Source organism: Patagioenas fasciata, chromosome 3 (genome assembly GCF_037038585.1).
Source record: "Patagioenas fasciata isolate bPatFas1 chromosome 3, bPatFas1.hap1, whole genome shotgun sequence".
Taxonomy (NCBI): Eukaryota; Metazoa; Chordata; class Aves; order Columbiformes; family Columbidae; genus Patagioenas; species Patagioenas fasciata.
The window spans coordinates 35,348,443-35,368,323 of NC_092522.1; the positions used below are offsets into that span (position 1 = coordinate 35,348,443).

The following is a 19,881-nucleotide window of genomic DNA, read 5'->3' on the forward strand; positions in this document are numbered from 1 at the left end:
TGAGCTCCAAATTAATCTCATCCGTACACAATCACTAATCTTGTTTTGTGCCAACTGAATTTTTAATCAGAATGGAGTGAATCATAGGTTGTTTTTAAAATGCATTTTTAATACTTGTCATTCAAAATGAATAAACACTAGAGAAGGGAAGAACTTTCCTATTTACATTCTGAGAAGCTCATTTTATTTATGCATGCTACACACAAGTATTGAACACATAGGATAGGTGAGGACATTTTCAATGAAAATTAAAAAATGGTTATTCCTAATAACGCTTTGAGCATGAACAGCATAACCAACCTAAAGAATTTAGCCCTCTGACCGTAATTAAAACTGTACGACAAACCAAAATAAAAGGTAGAGTTGCCCCTCTGTTGCATTGCTCATCAATCTCTATGTCACTCTAGATCAGAATACACAATCAGACCCTGCAACCAGCAAAGTATTCTCGTACGGTAAATCATGAAGCACAGATTTTGCAGTGCTGAATTTGATACACAACCCAAGTTTCAAACTGAGGTGTGCAAGACAAAGCTGAATTTCAACATGCATTTTTGACTTGATTCCGCAATTGCAATACCACTTTAACAAAGCTGTCTATTATCTCTGCTTGTAACAAGAGCACTCAACATATCACCCTGATGCTGAAACACAGGCCTAAGCATTCAGGAATTCTTTGGGGGAAAAAAAAAAAAAAAGGCATGAAATCTTCATCTACAGCATCTACCTTTTAAAATGCAGTATTTCTGGAATCTTGTTTTAGCTGTGTGGCTAACAGTTGCTTAACTGAACACCTGTTACAGCCCTTAGGCGAAAGCCTCACTGGAAGTCCTGCCCAGGGCCATGGAAAGTGAAAGAGCAAGGGAAGCAATCTGCAACCCAGCCATCCAAACATCCTCAGGGAGGTTTACTGACAGCCACTCTTAGAGCCACATGAACTGGAGGAATCTGGAGTACCCGGTTCTCCTTTCAAGCTAAGCACAGTGCCTGACTCAAGCCATGAAACAGCATGTGATGACTTCTGCTTGGAAAACAAGACAGACAGATGAGAGCGGCGCAGGAAGGCTCCATGTCAGAATTCCCACAGATCCAGCAGCACATAGGACTTATTTAGAGACTGTGCTCCTCATTTAATAGCATCTACATGCTTTTGTGAATGGTAGATTCTGTTTTGATTGCCAAGAACTGTTCCATCAAAAAGACTGCTCAAGATTAAGAGCATTAAATTATGCTTCAAATGCTCATCTCTTTTTATTTACAGTCAGTAGAAATTATGTTAAGTCATTACAAAATCCTGTTAATATCTTAGAATCCAGTTTAAAATACCTTCATTAAACATCTCTGAGATCTGTGGAAAAACAAGCAGTTATTGAAATACTTAGCAGAACCAAGTTATTGTTAATGTAACATTCTGGAGAAAACAACTCAGCAAACCATGCTGAACACTAAAAGGTGAATGCAAAAGCAAAGATACACAGTGTAGAGCACAGCTACAAGGTGGAGATAATGTGCTCTGATAACATGAGGATGGACTGGAGGAGAATGACCAAGGACCTTATCAAAAAAAGGTTAGATTTACATAGTGAATACTATAGCAAGGCATAACGATCAAAGGAAAGCTATTGCCTTGCAAATTTGTTTTTTTTTGTTTTTCATTAATTTTAAATAGGCTGGTTAGTATCTCATTATACATCAAGGAGCAAATAGCTCTTCAAGCCACTTTGAATTAAGAGGATGGGAAGTTTGTTCTGTGTATAGGCAGAAAAGTAATGCTCCTGACAGAAGTATCACTAATGAACAATGTAAGAAAGAAAGAAAACTAAGGACATTTTTATCCTTGCAGGTTTCACCATGGATCACTAGTGTTAGTGAATTATTTTCACATGACAAATACAGCACCATACCACATTCCATCTGAACAGCATTTCTGCAAGGTTCCCCAAATTAGCTTTATTTAATATCTCATTTGCTATTTGTTATTAATTTCATTTTTCCAGCACATTAAGTGGTTCTTCCTTTAACACCAACTGCAGAAAATGGTTGCTAGCGTGAATACTTCTCAGGAGGTTGTAACATTGTGAAACAACAAAACAGAAGAAGGGAAAAACAGGAGAACTGGTAAATAAAAGGGTGTGAAAACAATTCCAGAATTGTCATGTAAAGTAAAACCTTTTCTATAAATGAGCTTAACAGAACAGCTATGCAGCAGTACCATGTCTTCTTCCCAAAGGAATTTGTGAGCTTAACAGGAAAATCATTGGGGGAAGCAAATAATAAAGACAATCGCTTTTTAAAAATTCTCTTACGTATGCTAAACAATAATTAAACAATTATTTTAAGGCTGTGTAGTTTCTCAACATAACTTAATATGAAGTGAATAAAGCTAAAACCAAACACAAGGCACCTGTCACATCACATGTGAAGGACATGTTCAGTTTTATGGCCACTACCCCCTGTTATTCCCTGCGACACCTGCACCCCAGAACTGAACAGAGCAGCACGGCAGCCTCCGACCTGCTTTGGGGAGCAAACATCCCTGATGGAATCACCCAGCTGCACTGGAGATGTGCTGATAAAGCACAAGAGAGGGATATGCAAAGACCCTCTCCCCGAGCAAAACTTTAAGCCAGGAGAAGTTCAATTAAAAGCCATTTCCAAGGTGCCTGTTTGGGTCAGCGATTCTCATGCACCCTTACAGGTAGCCTACAAAATAAAATATATTTAAAGAGTCAGCTGTTTTTTGGGTCAGCTTTCTAATAAAAGCTGAAAATTTTGAGACAAAATGAAATGAGATCATGACCTCTTGCCTGAGTGACTGAGCACAAATCACAGCAGATCTCTCTGGCAAACGCACACACCCTTTTCTGACACAGCCACTAAACTCTGCACCACAGGCACTGGACACTTACTGGAAAAAATATGCCCAAACCCTATTGACAAATGATATCGTCAGCCCAAAAACAAGGCTGCAGGTCTGCAAAAGCAGCAGAATGGAGCCCAAAGAGGGGGAGAGTAAAGGAGAAAAACAGTCTGGGTTTCAAAATACCTTAATATGGCCTTAGTAACTATCAGTAACTTCTGAGAGGGGAAAGTATTTTAAAAGCATAAGCGCTGTTAGCTTCTTCCATCAAGGCTTTACTACTTGAGGCTCATTTTGAATAGTGAACAAAATTATTGTTTTCAGGTTGTGGTGTTTCTTCTTCCATATTAGTAAGACTGTGTGAATATATATTCTCAATTTTACTTTTTGACCCTCCCATCTTTTAAAAGCACATTTCTTTGTCTTTATGGTAATACTACCACATATGAGCAGCTATCTTTCTTTGATACATTGGTTTCAACAATATATAACCTGGTTTTATCCTTCCCCATGGGAAACCAAAAATCGACATCATTATACAACATTATACTAATTTTTCTGGAACAAAATGCTTTTTAAAGACAATTGAGCAAATCTTTTTGCTGAAACAGATCTTTTAACATGGTCAGATATTGAATAGGCATCTTTTTAAAGATACTCTGAACAGTTATTTTGAATGTCATCTTGTCTTGCTTAAAATATTTTTAAAACCCCCTACATTTATGGATGCAACTTGAAATCATGTTAGAAGACAAAGAGTTTATAGTTCCATACTAGTGAGATACAAGGGGTTTTTTTCTTCTTTATTATGCATGGTTAGTAAATTCCTATTGCTGAAGCTATTATACAAAAGCCGAGTCTCTTTGCATAGTATAAGGTTCTCAGTCAGTAAAGTACTCACATGCAAGGCAGAAGGATCTGGTAAAAATTCAGCATCCTCTCCAAAGATAAAATCTGGTGGCAGGTCAGGGTAGTGAGCATTGAAAATTATATCCCCTGAAAATTAATAGATGAAAACATTGTACTTTTATGCATGTGCTGATAAATAAATCCATAAAATTGCATATATATGATACACATTTTAATATACAATTTGATAGCTATATTAAATATATTTCATATACATCCACATATTTTTACAAAAAAAAAAATCACATGCAAAATAAGCATCAGATGTTTTGGGGGATGAAGTCAAATTCCTGAGGCACAGCTTCTTCCTCCTCTGCAAGTAACGAAACATGAAATACATTATTGCTTCACATCTCAAATGGCAATCCAAACACTATTGAGGGTTGCCTCAAAACACAGACTTAGAAAAGTGAACTTGATTTAAAAGAAGTACCACATCTAAATTTCTGTGTTTTGCATATTACGTCAAAGTCAAATGCAAACTACTAAGATCAGGATTTTCCAAGTACTGGAGCTTTTAAAACTTACTAGCACTTACTCCCTCTTCTCCTCAACTTCCACAAAGTCTTAGAAGGAAGAATATACAGTTCAATAGGAACCATTCCAACTATCCAAATTCTGGCCAAGAGAAATGCAGTATTACACATTTAAATGGAGATACTAAAACTAACTAAAAATATAAAACTTCATCACATCTTGGCACTGAGTTCTCATCTTGCTAGTATCACAGGATACAAAATCAATTACTGATGTGATAGCTCAAAGAAATTTGGTTTGTATTGTTTCACTGGTAAATGTACTTCAGAGATCACATAAGTCAAGAGGCAGTCATCTCAAAAAAAAAAAAAAAAACACACCCACAACTCAAGAAAAAAACCCAACATACCTAGCATTACTTCTCTACCTCCCAATCATTCTTTCATCTTTATGAAGATACGAAAGAGTAACTCCAAGCTTTTGCATAAAGCAGATTTGTGAGGTAGCAGGCATTAGAAGAAAGATTTCAGTACCTACAAAGTGTTACCACTTGTCTAAAATCTACACAGCAAAGTAAAACCAGTGTGGTAAGCCTTATAAACAATTCTGTTCAAAGAAAGTTAAAACCCTTTTTTTCCTCACAAATTATGAATGCAGAACTGGAGAAAAGCATTAGCTCAACAAATCTCCCAAAGCCTCATCGCTGGCTCAGTGATGTCGCCATCTCAAGACATTCAGCATGACAGCTGTAATTACTAATATTCTGCAAACTTATCTTGGCTCTATCTAGGAGAAAGGAAGCTGTAAAGATTAATTTGCAGAGGATGAGGGCTAGAACCTAGAAGCCAACAGCCAGTCTGGGACAGGTGTGCTCTACAGCAGGGACATCAAACTCATTTTCACTGGGGATCACATCAGCCTCGCGGTTGCCTTGAAAGGGCAGAATGTAATTTTAGGACTGTATAAATGTAGAGTAGTTACATGTATACAGCTCTAAGTAACACTCTACAGTAACGCTCCAAATCATTAACTCGCCAATCATGAGACTCAGTAGATCACAGTGTGGGTTTCTCCAGTCTGCACTCCTACCTTCCCTTCAAAATGTCAGAACATGTAAGTATGGGGTGCAGGAAAGAGTAGAGGTTTGCCAGTTAAAATATCCAACACAGTTAACATAAGAGTCTATCTTTTATTTCTTTTAAAACAAAAACAAAACAGGCACCTATCCTAGAGGAAACTACATTAAATTGCAACAGGAAATGTACCTATATTAAATAAAATAATCACTAGACTGCCTAAACTGCAAAACAGCAATGAAGAATTCAGAAAAGTTGATGTTCACTAAACTGGATAGATCCTGTGCCACCATAACTCAACCCTTTTCTTCATATTTACTGCAATTAAAAAGTCACATAGGACTCCTTACAACAACCCCACCAACTTCCATGTACAGAGCAGGCAACTCCTTAGGTATGTTGAAGGAGACAGCACCTTAATAGATTATTTGACTGACCTTTGCTCCATAGATAATGCAGTGTGTTATGAATAACTCAAGAAAACAGCACAACAAAAAAGCCTGGCCTGAGACTTAGGTAGTTCAATGCTAGTCTGAAGGAAAGAATTGTATCTGTGTTGTTGCCATGTCCTTATGTGATGCTAAGTAACTCACTTAACACACACTTTTCATATTGCAGTTGCTAGTGACGTGCTTTTGATTCTCAGCATTCCTGCTTTAACAGAGTTGATGAGAGTCCATATAGGTACAACTCAGCTCGCTAAGAGCTGCATTTCAACTACAGAGATACTACAAAAGCCTGCTTCCAATAAAAGAAGGATCAAAATAACTGCATATTTTTATATTATACCTCTGTACTTGATTATTGAAAAACTATTACAGAACCTTACATCATGAGATGGCTCTAAGACTCTGTTTAGAGTAGCGAAATCAGCAATAAACTGTATTCACCTCTGTAAACTCCACGTTAATGGGTAAACTTCAGGAAAGCTGTGACAGCAGGTGCAATGTGAGGTTCAAGCAGGTACAAACTCTTTTTTTCCCCAGTGTTTTCAGTTTTACAGGAACATGAAGTGAACTCACAGCAGCTCCCAGAACATCACCATATGCAGTGTCCCAGAATGACACTAAATTAAAATTGGCTTTATTAGTTTAACCTAATAGGTGGTAAACTTTGACAATTTGGGGTTCAGGCCAGCTGCAAACCCTGGTGCAGTGACTCCTGCTGTGGGACCAGGGCCACCAGCCGGGGACAGGACCCTCTTCGACCACTCAGTCGTGATGTGTGGCCACACTGAGGTCAGGCACATCACAGCTGCAGCTGGCCAAACCCATGTATTACCTCTCTCACATGCTTATTGTTCTTCTTTACTACCTTTTGTCACGCCCTTTCTCCCACTGAGTGGAATTCCACTAGTGGCATATCACTCCTTATCCAGAGTGAGTGACCAACAATGCAGATATTTTGGTTTAGAAAGTTTTCACAACCTACTGATATCAAAGAACTGATCAGTACAAGGGACAGAATCCAGAGTCAAAATTAACATTGTGATGTTTGATTTTCTGCATGTCTATTATTTATAATTGCTTTTACTTGCCCAGAATAAACATGCCTCAAATCTAAACTTCCAAGCGCATTTAGGAAAAGTCATTTTGAGGCTCAATTTACCAGCATTAAAGCCAACATTTATCACAAGATTATTTTTCTCTATAGTATAGTCTTTCTCCAAAAGGCTATACAGCACACAGCTGAAGGGTGTTCTGCAGGTTTTAAAATAAATAAAACCATTATTTCAGTGCTTGTTAATCACACAATTGCAAAACAGTAGTGCTGAGACCACAGTCAAAACATTTCACAGCCCCATGGAACCCAAAAACTCATGCTGTTATCCTTATTTTCTAACTAAACCAGAAACATATCATTTAATGAATCATTAAAACTCTCCTTCCTACAGGTTTTTAACCAAATGTAAACTCTAATTTTTTCTGCTACAATCAAACCTCACACAGGCTGAGTGACAATTAATAAAGACAAAATAGTTCGGAACAAAATGGTGTTTCCACTTGAATATAAACAGTCAGAAAAGCACAGTTCTCCTCTATCATCACTGGTTTTCAGTCTGCCAGTTAAATATTGCCTCTTATAATTGAAGAGGAAAAGATCTGACCTTAGAACACTTTTTTTCAAGTATTTAAAAAGGAAACAAGCATCCCCTCAGTGAAATCTTATTCTAGTAGATCTCACTTTGGCCATTAATTCAAAGACACTAATCTAGTTGCTAAAAGGACAGAAAAAAATAACTTTCCTCTAACCATATTAGATTCTCCCATGTGATCGCTGGCCTCGGTAACTTCTCTGCTCCATCCCCTTCCCTTCCATATAGCTTCTCCTACACCTTGCTTAATTTACCATACTGGGAAAGAAAAGTAACACCTCTGACTTCAGCAAGCTTAGATATCAAGGAATGAGTCTGACCTGTTCACAACTATGAGCATGAGCTATACTCCTAAGTTAAATATTCCTCAACAAAAATACACCATTATAAGTCAGACTAAAGATTAAGGGAATCAATCCTAAATCTGATTTTTGTTCCTGTTAAATAGCACAAACCAGGGAGATTAAAACTGAAGTTAGCAGTTTGCTTGGCAGGGCTATGATGCATAAATTTAAAAAAAAAAAAGCTTCTTTACATTCAAAATAAAGATATTTAAACAATCACAATGGTCAATGCAATAGCAAATCTGGTTTTACTTCACATAAATATTACCACTAGTCTCTACAGCTACCAGTTTGCCCTGACCTAATAAAAACATCCATTTTTTTAACAAATACTTCGTTTAATACTTACATGATATAACCTATGGCTTACTCTTGTCAAATACAATTATGCTGAGGTAAAACAATACATTTTTCAACCAATAAAGCAATTTGCAAAATCATTGTGCTTAGAGTTTGAGAACAGTTACCACTTTAAAATTGAAAGCAAAACCACAAAAATAACCAATATAGACCTGCATGCTCTGCCCTTCTTCCCTAAATAAAATAAATATCCTTTTCTTTGCATTCCCAGCACTTGAGTATGTAGTTCCTCACATGTTTCAACTCTGTTTGCCCTTATTCCCTCGACAGATGGCAAACCTTGTGGTGTTCCACAGCACCACTGACCATGGCCATTCCAGTGTAAGAACAATGCAAGCAAAACCTTTACACTCAGACCATATTTATCTCATTTCTGTAGATACACTAGCCAATAATTACTTCAGTGGAATTACGTTTCAAGTTAAATACTACTACAGAATTTAAAATTACTTCAATGAAGTCAAAGTTGCGGAATCAAAGATAAATTTAGAAGAAAAAGGATGGTTTTCATTTGGTCTTCATTATCCAAAAATATTACTTTCTCTTCCTTTCCTCTCCTCAAACAGCATTAAATTTCAAAATATTTTACTTTACAGGATTTCAAAGGAAAAGTTCATATGCTCACAACAGACAAAAGATAGAAAAAAGATAGAAAAAAAAAGATAAAAATATTAATGCCTAAATCTATAATTTCTTTTAAAACACACACACTCTCACTGTTCTTTTCTCATCTAACAAAACGCATAAGTAAGTCAGTACCAAAGTGGTAAGGACTGACTGTGAGCAAGGCAGGTGTAACTCTGAGCAATTTCTTAATGCCACAGCATTAACATCCCTGATTACCTAAAAGCAGCAAAATTAGAAAGCAGCATATCAGTTAACTTCCTAAACTCCACTTTTGAAAGGATATCTATATTCTTCAGCTTTTTATGATCCCAAGAGCTTCTAAGTCAGCATTAAGTATGTAGACTAAACTTGTGTGTCCCTGCAGCCTGGAATAAGACCAATCTGTACAAAATACATGCTATGAAGGAGATCAATCCATTTGGTTTTTAAGAAACAAACAAAAAATCCGAATGCAACTTGACCATGAAATGCATTCACAGATAACAAGATAACAGGGAACAGTGTTGATGCAAGCAGCCAATCCTATGTGTAGTGTCAGTTAGAGGAAAATAAAGAAACTGCTCCTGCTGAATACTAAAAAAGAAAAAAAAAAAAAAAAAAAAAAAAAAAACCCAAAACAAAACAAAACAAGGCAAACAGAATTATATTATTCATCTACTCAGAATACTAACCTATCTCTTCTACTAGCTCCACAAATCATAGATGAAAACCACTGGTCAGTCCCCTCTATAAATAAATTCTTACCTAAACCAGTCATTGTTAATTGTCTTTACAGGTACAAAAAGAATCAGTTGTTCACTATGATCTGGAACCAAGATACTAGGTCAACATAGTTAGCAGTATGAAAGGATTTAAATGAACCAAATGCAGACCTGCTGACTTCACTGGATTCCACCTTAGAGATTTTTGCTCTACAGGCTCTAAGTCAACAACAGTAATACACTACCTTCAGAGTCCCTTAGTAACTGGCAAGAAAGATATAGTTCCTGAAACAACAATACAGCTTTGGTAAATACAAAACTACTACTGGAAGAAGATAGAGGAGATTCTGGGTTTTTTCTGTGGTGGTGCTGCTGCTGCCAGGTTATTCTCTCAAGTAAATAAGGATAACTAAACTTCAGAAGCTCTCCTTAAAACAATCTGTTGAAACAGGACTTCTGCCCACACAGGACGACAGCTACCTTCAAATGATGCCTAGGAGTACCATTGGACCTTTGCTCACCTGACCATAAACAACAATCCTATTACCGTAAAAGAGGTGCAGCTTCAACTTTAATAGGTTGTTTAGTGGAAGTCAGAAATATTTCTGAAGCTTAGAGCCAATACCTGGTAGCAAGCAGCCAGGATGTTTTTGAGCTTCATTTCCTACTTCACGTGCGAATCAAGGTATCAGAAAAGGAAAGGCATAAAAGTCAGTATTAAGGACTCAAAGACATCTCACAATAGAAAGACAATCTGGAATAAAGGGATTTGATTGCACTACAAAAAAAAACACCAAATCTTTTTCTGCACTTCTGTGACAGTCCAGATGAAATCTTAGCTACTCCACTGCATGCAAAGCTGCCAAGGACTCAGTGTCCATGAGCCTGTTTCAGTTGTTTAACCAAGTTGTTCAGTGTCATTAAGATGCCTCAGGGCACATTTATGGCAGCTTTGACACAAGGTTTTTCAGAGAGATCAGTGCCCTTTGGGTCAGCAGCTAAAAAGGCCAAGCAAGATACCTTAAGGAACCTCAAACAGAGTCAGCTATCTATAGTCAGGCAAGTGAATCAAGTCCCACTTTTACAATAAACAAAAAGAGATACACAAAGGATTTGCAGGATGGTTATTTGGTTCTTGGGCAATGGGTTCAAGGTGTGTTTTCTTCTTTAGCTTCAACTGACAAATGTTGCTGTAGGATGAAAAAAAAAAACAGGTGTAAGACTGCATACAGAAAGTAAAAAATCTGCTGCAAAGTGGTCAAATTTGCAAAAAGGGAGTGAAAGCATATGAGCTGGATCTCGAGCTGAAGAAGGTGGCAGTGGCACAATCTTACATAGTTGCACTTCTGCAGTCAGGCAAGTGCTTTCTTAGAAATTTTAGTACTAGAATTGAAGAGGACAAAGATGAGAAGAACAGATAATATACGACAGGATAAGATATTGATAGAAATTAAAGACAGGCAACACTGAAGAAGTTAAAAGAAACAGAGATGCTGGGTAGGTGAGAAACAAAAGGCAAAAGTGAAGAACAAATACATTGGAACAAATGGACTGCAGACCAACAACAGTAACAGCAGCCCAAACCGGAGAAAAGGGGAGGAAAGAGCAAAGTAGGAAGGCACTATGGTAATACCAATGTGGTGTTACCTAAAGTCTTCTAAACTTTTTTAAGTCCCCACTTAGAACCACAGAATCATTTCAGTTGGAAGAGACCCTCAGGGTCATCAAGTCCAACCATAATCTAACTCTAGCACTAAACTATTTCCCTAAGACCCTCATCTGAACTTGTACATAGACACTTTTAAGGTCACTTCTCTTGATGTAGAAATACACTATTTAAGCCTTGTACCTGCCAAAATATCTGTCATTTACTTGCTCAAGGGAAATGCAGGACATAAGGGAAAGTGTCAAAAAAAGAAACAACTCAAATGACTATTTAAAAGGGGGAAAATATTGCTGTAAAACTTTGTATTCTAAGAAGGAATAAATATAATAAAAAGATTAGACTCTCAACACCCAACTAGGCACATTCATTAGATAACAAACAGGTTACCAAAAGAAGATTCAGTACTCTAGCCACGTGAAAGGAGAGTCAGCAAAATTTCAGAAAACATCTTGCCTGGAAAAATCTTTGGTACTTTGCATGACCCACAAAAAGACACTTACTATACAGGTAATGGTATCACCTGTGTATAATCTGCCTTACAGCAACCAATAAGCCCTTCCTGTAAGAACCTCCACTAAACCACAACCTGTACAAAATGAACCGATGATGCACAGAAGACTGACACATGCATTGCAGCAACCTAGCTATGAGGATTTTAACTCTTACCATAACTTGTACAATCATTTTTACAGTTGTCTATAGGCACAATAAACAAGCGTTTAGCAAACAAATTTGCAAAATAGTTTTTAAAAAGGCAACAAGGAAGTAAGGCCCTTCTCCATATTTATAATTTTGTTTGTTTCTGATTACTTCCTTAAAGTAGAAAGCCACAGGAAGACCAGATGAACTTACTGAAAGAGTTCCATCACAGGAATAAAAGCAGGTGAAACTCTGTATAATGATGGACAATACTCTTAGACTAGTTAGGCAGCAAAACTGTGACTTCGCCCTTTAAGGCCTGTAACTAAAATAAGATACTAAGAAATAGAAAATCAGAAGGAAAAAACAACAAAAAAAAGAAAAACTAAGCTTCAAACAAGACAAAAGAAACACTCTTTGGGATCAAGGAAACAAAAGTGGTGGCAGTAGGGCCCAGAGTTGTAATCCACTCACATAAAAACAGTAAAAATCAGACTGAAGATGAAAATACTAGAGTTCAAGAGGCCACACAGCATAGCAGCATCGCAAGGGCAACACATTGTTTAATCACCGTGAAATTCCAGATGACAGCACTCAAGGACAGAGAGGGAGGGAGGCACCAGTGCCTGAAAAAGAAAATCTGAAGAGTACACACACACACACAAAAAAAAAAAAAAAAAATCAGGCTCTCTTAGAAGCAAGAAGCAGTGAAAGTTTGAGTGAAAATGGAAAACCAAACCCAAGAGATTCCACGGTGAAACCAAACTGGAATGACCAAGGAATTTATTCTTAATGGTGTGGTTTAATTACTAATATTATTTGATAATGACTATTATAGCTTATAACTCCGCTTATCCTGACAGATTCTACTACGACATCTGCCTTGATGTTTTAGTAACAAAGACCCATATGTCTTCAAGAGTTAAAAACCACTTCAGCTCAAAATACACAAATACTTCCCCCAGAAACGATAACAAACTTTACCCAGCAAATAGGACTGTCCAGTTAGCAAAGAAAGACAGCTCTGTATACCATCTAGAGTAAGTTTTGTCCTTGGAACACATATTCAACCTTTTACAGGATATTACAGACAGTCTTCTTGGAATTAAAATTCCTATTAAGAGCTTTGAAAAATTCAAATATAAGGAAAAACGTGGAGTTTAATGTAGCAGTATTGACTGACAGATGAACTTACAAAAACAATACAGCTGTCTCAGATTTTAACTGACAGCCTAGCAAAAGTAGGCTCAAGTTTTCCAACCATTCTGGCCATAAAACCACAAAATTTATGCTTTACCTTGTAGAAGAAAATAAAGTAAAAGTGCATATCTGAAAGCAGCATCTAAAAATTTCTGAAGTGTGATGGAAGACGATTAGCATGGCAAACTAAATTATCTCCAAGACCAACATAATGTCTTCTCCAGTATAAAGTTGCTGATATCTCCAAGCTCCCTGGCCACAGCTGAGTTCAGCAATAACATTCTAGCAGCTCAGAACACAGGCGAGAGTCAGGTGAACATGACCTCTGAAAAAAATACTGAGTAGCTAACTGGATCTCAAGAAAATGTATTAAAAGTACCAACAAGCCATTCTTAACTCACAGGATGTTTGATCTTACCGAAGCTAACAAAACAATTATTTTATACTCCAGGTAGCCAGCCACTGCATTGCCTGCAAGTACACTCTCCCTTTTTTCAAAAAACAGTGAACTTCCTGGTCTTTTGGAAAACTGGACTGTGACTATGCGGTTACACTTCTTTAAAGTACCACACCAACAGTTTTCAACACACAAGGATTCATACCAGGGTATTTGCACAGCGGCAGCGGTTATGATTGATGATATGCAAAGATCTGATCTGTTGCAAAGAGGATGTAACACAAACCACAAAGGAACTACCCACTTCAGCCTGTATAGAGCACCACATAATGAAGACCATACACTGGAGATCTGAACATTTTCAGCCAATCTTTTTATTCTGGCAGATTTCACAACTTTCCTTTGCAGAAGTATTCTGCCCTTGAAAGATAACATATCTAGCAACAGCCTACAAGAAAGTATCTACAAATCTCCGGCTGCACACCATGGCTGTCTTCCCCTGCCACCATTATAGATCTAAACCTAAAATTATTAAAGCTTTCTTGAAACTGCTCACATCTCTATTCCACATGCTGCGAGACCGAGCGATGCATGGCATTTTCAAACATGTAATGCTGAAATGCAGAGGATTATTACTACTTGCATTCACTGTTATTATTAGGTAGCTCTGCAAAAGATACACTTGTTCACACCACTTTCAGTTGGTCATGTTAAAATACATGGCATGGTTAAACTATGTGTTTTGAGTTTTGCAAAGGGGGAGAAGAGCACTAACATTATAGTTGTTTGTTTAATTGTTTATGTGATATTCAAAATACAAGAACGGGGGAGCTGGGGGGAGAAAAAGCTGATCTATCAATATTTAAGTTTAATGCTTAGTCAATAATCATATTTCTAGGTACATTATCTGGACTACAGTCCTTTAGCATAGTAGTGTTGTCTGGATGCCTGTGTCCTCACATAGAGCCATTTTAATCTACTAATTTTCTTTTATGAATCAGGAACATCCTAGGTTCTACTTAAAAACAAGAGTTAAATCTCTCTGAATGTAATAATAGGGCCCTATATGGTGATAAATTAGTTACAACAGTCCCATAGAAAATATGATACTATTCTCTAGAGCAATGTCATATGATGAAGCTTCTTTTCACTACATCTTGATGGTACCCATCAAACAAGTTTCAAGTAGAATCAATACATTGAAGGACACATCAAGATTCAACAGGTTGAGTCTGTTACACAATAACACATTAAAAAAAAAAAGTTTAAATAAGTACAAAAAAAAATCTACCAGGTAGGGTAGCTGGCTTCATAGAATATGGCCATTACTTACAGAAAATTCTGAAAAAGTGCATATCCACATCAGTTTTTCTTTTCTCTCTTATAATAATTACTAGTTAGGACTTAATAATCCATTTTTATCTTTTGGAAACGAACTATTAGTAAGTCTCTTGAGCCACGATTTCATACTTTCAGAAAACATAAAACAGTCATAGTAGACTGATACATGAGCCTGTTTCCACTCTTGAACACTGGAGCAAACTTCCAGACCAACTTCTGAGAATGACAACTTTCCTTATAGGTGTCAAATGGAAGCTTTAAAGTACTTCCAATTATAAGTTGAACTGTGTTGATTTCTGTTCATAAAGGAGAAAGGCCACTACATAATTACAAGAAAAACTACTACAGAAGGAATACAACAACATTCTTAATACTTATCATGTCTTAGAGAGCTATAGCACATGTATGATGGACTCTAAATGGATACTAGCTACTAGCATAGTAGTAAATGATTTAAATATTTAACATTTCTGTTCACACTAAGTACATGCCTCTCCAGACGGCGTATTTGCACAGACTCACAGGGTGGCTGAGGTTGGACAGCAGCTCTGGAGGTTGCCTGGGCCAACCCATCGGCTCAGAGCAAGGTCAACAAGAGCAGATTGCAAAGGGTCATGTCCAGTTGGGTTTTGAGTACCTCCAGGGATGGAGATATAGGAGCTACACAGGCTCCAAGCACAACCTGTTCCACTGTTTGACCAAAAAAAGTTTTGTTATTACATTTAAATGGATTTTTCTGTATTTCTATTTGTGACCATTTCCTTTCAGTGACCACCACAGAGAAGAGCCTGGCTCCATCTTCTTCATTCCCCCAATCAGGTACTTATACACATTGACAACATTTGCCCTGAGCCTTCTCAAGAAACCCCAGCTCTCTTGGCCTCTCCTTCTACAACAGAGGCTCCAGTCCCTCAGTCACCTTTGTGGTCTTTTGCTGGATTCATTCCAATATGGCCATGCCTTCATAGTACCAGGGAGACCAGAACTAGACACCAGAGTCCAGACGTGATTTCACCAGTGCTGCCATAGATCTAGAATCGCCAAGTTTTAAATATTACTTTATCTGAAATTCTTCACCCTCTCTCATATTTCAGTTGTTAAGAAATAAAGACACATCTCAACCATTTTTCATACACAGATTATCAGCAACTCAAGTGTTTAGAAAACTTTTTTTACCTTCTAAAAACATACAAATGCAATTTTTATCCTAATTCACTGAACCACACCACAGACTAATCAAAGAGTGGGCAAATAAGCCAACTATTTACAGATGCTTTAAGAGTAAGGAGGACTTAACCACAACAATAAATCAGAAAAAACAAAGTCGCATTTCTCTGATCTGGTCAATTACACCAGTTACTGTTTAGAGATACCTAATAGAATATAATAACAGACTGACTTCTTTTATTGGAGTTTAATAAAGAATTCTTCCTAAATGAAAGAAACAATACAAAGTATATACAAATCATAAGTAAGTCTAACAATGGTCACGAGATTGTCTTAGTCACAACATTTCATTAGAAATATGGGCGGAGGGGTGTGCAGGTTTGTGACTTGTGGCTTTTAGGATTTATTTTCAAATTCAGAATAGGAAGAAAGGCTATAGTAACTTATTTTAAAAACTAGATACTCTTACAGCTGTATCTTCTTAGAGCTGAAGCTTTAAGAAAAAAATCCACAAATACAGGTAACCCAAAATTAATTAGACGCACTGGAAAACTTAACATGATATAGAACCCTGTTACAAAATGAAAGGCCAAGATGAAATAGTAATAGGTTTTAACTTACATTTGAGTGTTTCTCCAGCATAAGGGATATGCAGCTTAAACCGATCACAGCTAGGTCCAGGTGTCAAGGACGTACAGCTAAAAATGAAGAGAAGAGAATAATGTGCTAAGCAGTTACAGATGGTAGCAGATGCCAACATTATTCTACAGGGTACAACTGAGTGACATAGGAAAGACGTTGTGCATACTAGAAATACTCATCTTTACAATTCTGGGAAAGAAGGAAAAGGTAGGAAAGATGCAGGAGGCTCATTCTCCTTTGATCAGCAGTCCTCGCAACAGCATGAGAATGTTTAGGATATGTGCAAACCACCTTCGTGTCCATATTAACGCAGAAAATATGCACATAAAACACCCTGGTTTGAGAGAGTTACTAGAATAATATCGATTAGCCAGTCAAAGACACAAAATTCTCTACTTTGTATACAATTTTGCATTTCATAACTCTCCACTTATGTTACAGTAACATGGTTACATGCTCCCCATTCCTGCCATCCAGATACCCCAGATAAATCTACATTTTAATACATCAAGTCATTTTCACCTATTTTAATTTTTCCTTTGTGGAAAAGTCTCAAAGTAAGCGTCCAGGTGAGAAAGTTTCAGGATCAGTTATTTGATGCAATGATAACTGAGCATGTAAGTTCATGACCTATGACCATTTCATATCTCCTGTTTACCTGGGACACCACAACAGCTGGTTCTTACAGCGATGAGCGAGCATTTTATGGACACAAAAGCCACTGAAAACTGTTTAGTATTTAGAACAGAGACAATCAACATTTTTGCATCTTTTAAGTTGTGCCAAAATCTTTGCATAACAAATAACCAAATATCTCAGCTGCAAAATGAGGAACAGCAACACAAATTGCTTCACTAGCAGGAATGGTCCCTGGAGCTCTCATCGCTGTGGGCTGGCAAGCATATGACAGGTCTCAGTAGCAAAAATACCAGAAGTACTTAGGAGGACATTGCTTTCCATATCTAGGGATCCTGATAACGCAGAAGCCTTCTTGAGAAATTTTATGGACCCAGCACAAGAGCTACACTTTCTACAAGCCACTTAAAGCTCAAAGATAAAGACCAGCCAACTCTAAACAAAACAGTGAAAAGAAGGTAGATAAAGGTAAAATAACTCACCTAAGCTCATATAATCACTGGTAGAGCTCTAATACCAATGACTGACAATACAATGAAACAAAAAACGTGTTTCCTGGACCATGCAGCCAAAAGCAAAGACAGGTAGGCCAGAAAGTACAAAAATTCTGATCCTACCCTGTCAGACACAACTCAGTTAACTCCTGCAGCTCTGTCTCACCGCAGAAGAGGGGCAATGTTAATTCTCACTAACATAGTCAAAATGCTTCAGAAAGCTATTTCTCTCAGATGCTGGCTCTACAATCTCTTTTCTCTTTACACTTGCAACTTAAGGAAACCACATGCACTAGCTGCAGATTGTTTTTATTCAGTAAGCTACATTTACTATTTAATCAAATTTGTGCCCACATGTAGCTTCATCAAAAAGCAGCCACAGAAATACAGATCAATTAACTTAAATGAAGCTTCCACAAAAATACCAGAAAACATAAGGAAACCATTTGTGTGCACCTCAAATCTAACACAGATCCAATTAACAGCCTACATTGATTTAACAAGAATACACTATATTTTTTTCAGTATCATTACAGAAATTAGATAACTGTAGATAGATGTCCTATCTACACTTTAGACAGGTTTTTTGCAGTGTCTTGTGAGAGCACCATTCAAAACAGCCTATAGCAGGGGTATAAACTCATTGTCACCAGAAGCCACATCAGCTTCATGGTTGCCTTCAAAGGGCCAAATGTAATTTTAGGACTGCATATGCTGACTGGAAAGCAAGTTCCAGAGAAGATTAATTCACATCTTGCTTCACTCATGACAAACACACTGACTGGCATTTCCTCTGGTAGAATACTACTTTGCATTTCACTGGAAGACTGATGATGGAAAAGAGATGATGTTTATCACACCTGCCAATGATGCCAACATGAAACTAAATGCAGCATGTTGGACAACAGGACCAGAGCTGAAAAATGTTTTGATTTAATGGCCTGGACTACTTTTTGAATTACATCTAGGTAGGTCTCAGTAAGAACTGCAAGCATCACCACCCTCACTGGGAGTAAAATCAGTTTGATAATATGAAAGATTTGAGCTCCAGCGCAACAGAAACAAGAGAATATAATTTTTTCAAAGATGCATTTTTTTTTTAGCAGGCGAGAACAGCAAAACGTGTGCCCAGTGTTAGGGTGTTTTAAAGGTTGTGGATGAGTTTAACAGCTGTAGAGTATTATTATCTAATTTCAAGTAATTTCTAAGGCTTACATCACACATAAAGCCAATTCTAGGAAGCATACCAAAAAAAAGTAACCCCAAAAAAATCCTTCACAAGTTCCAAAATATCTCTGCAACATTAGTTAATATTTAATGGAAGTTTCTTTCAAAGTATCACAGGTCACAGTCTGAGGCACATTTTTCAAATACCATGAAAATAACATTGTTGTTAGCTTTTCAACAGACAAAAAAATCTGATCTTGCCAATACCCTACAATATTTTCTTTTAGCACAACGGGCCATTTGGAAATACTTAAGAAAAGTATAATATTCTTCAACATTAAAATAAAAGCCCAATTTAATGGTAAATGTCCCTAAAAGCAATACTAAGTATTTTTCCTATATTAACATACTGCACTTGAGATAGTTTTAATTTTATTGGTCTAGAAGTGATGGAAAATGACAGTATTTTTTTTTTTTTTTTTTGTCAAATTACTCTGGCAAGGCTGTGCAAGAGACTTCAATAACCACAATAGGCTGAGCAACCAGGCAATAATCTTAAATACATCCATTTCAAAGGAGGCAGTTACTTTTAGTATAAACAGTAAAAGAACAAAACTCCTAAGGCAAACCTAAACTTTGGTATATCTAGCAGTCTATGTGTGACCGTATTTCAACAGAAGGCTACAGATAATGGCCTGGCTATAGACATCACCTCCTGCTTCAATTTTCTTAACACACAGAACTGCTCATAATTACAAATGTCCTTTACCCAGAAGCTTGGTCTCTGTCCTCTACAAAATGTCAGATTTTACATTTGCTGATCCTTTTACTTAATGTGGTCCACTAGAAAGTCAAACTGAAAAGGAATTACTTTTAACAAGGTCTTATAAAGATTGTTGCCCTATCTTCACAGGGAATTGACAGATACCCGGTGTTGAAAAATAATTTCAGAAGCTGGTTCCATCTTCTGACGAACAGATGTGCTATGTCCCTCTTTAGTAATGGAAAAATATTACACTGACTTGCATATGTTCATCTAAATAGTCAATATTTTACATAGGAAAGCCATAGAAGCAAGAATTA

General features: G+C 37.0%; 1 protein-coding gene across 3 annotated transcripts in view; it reads right to left on the minus strand.

Annotated features, from left to right (window-relative positions):
• The window catches only part of BABAM2 (BRISC and BRCA1 A complex member 2), a 167,316-nt gene that overhangs the window by 127,639 nt on the left and 19,796 nt on the right, over positions 1 to 19,881 (minus strand). For all 3 annotated transcript variants that reach the window (XM_065833292.2, XM_071806110.1, XM_071806109.1), the window contains exons 3-4: positions 16,481 to 16,557; positions 3,762 to 3,856 (exon numbers count right to left, since the gene is read on the minus strand). In XM_065833292.2, coding sequence (XP_065689364.2) covers positions 3,762 to 3,856; positions 16,481 to 16,557 — 172 coding nt within the window. The remainder of the gene's footprint in view (positions 1 to 3,761; positions 3,857 to 16,480; positions 16,558 to 19,881) is intronic.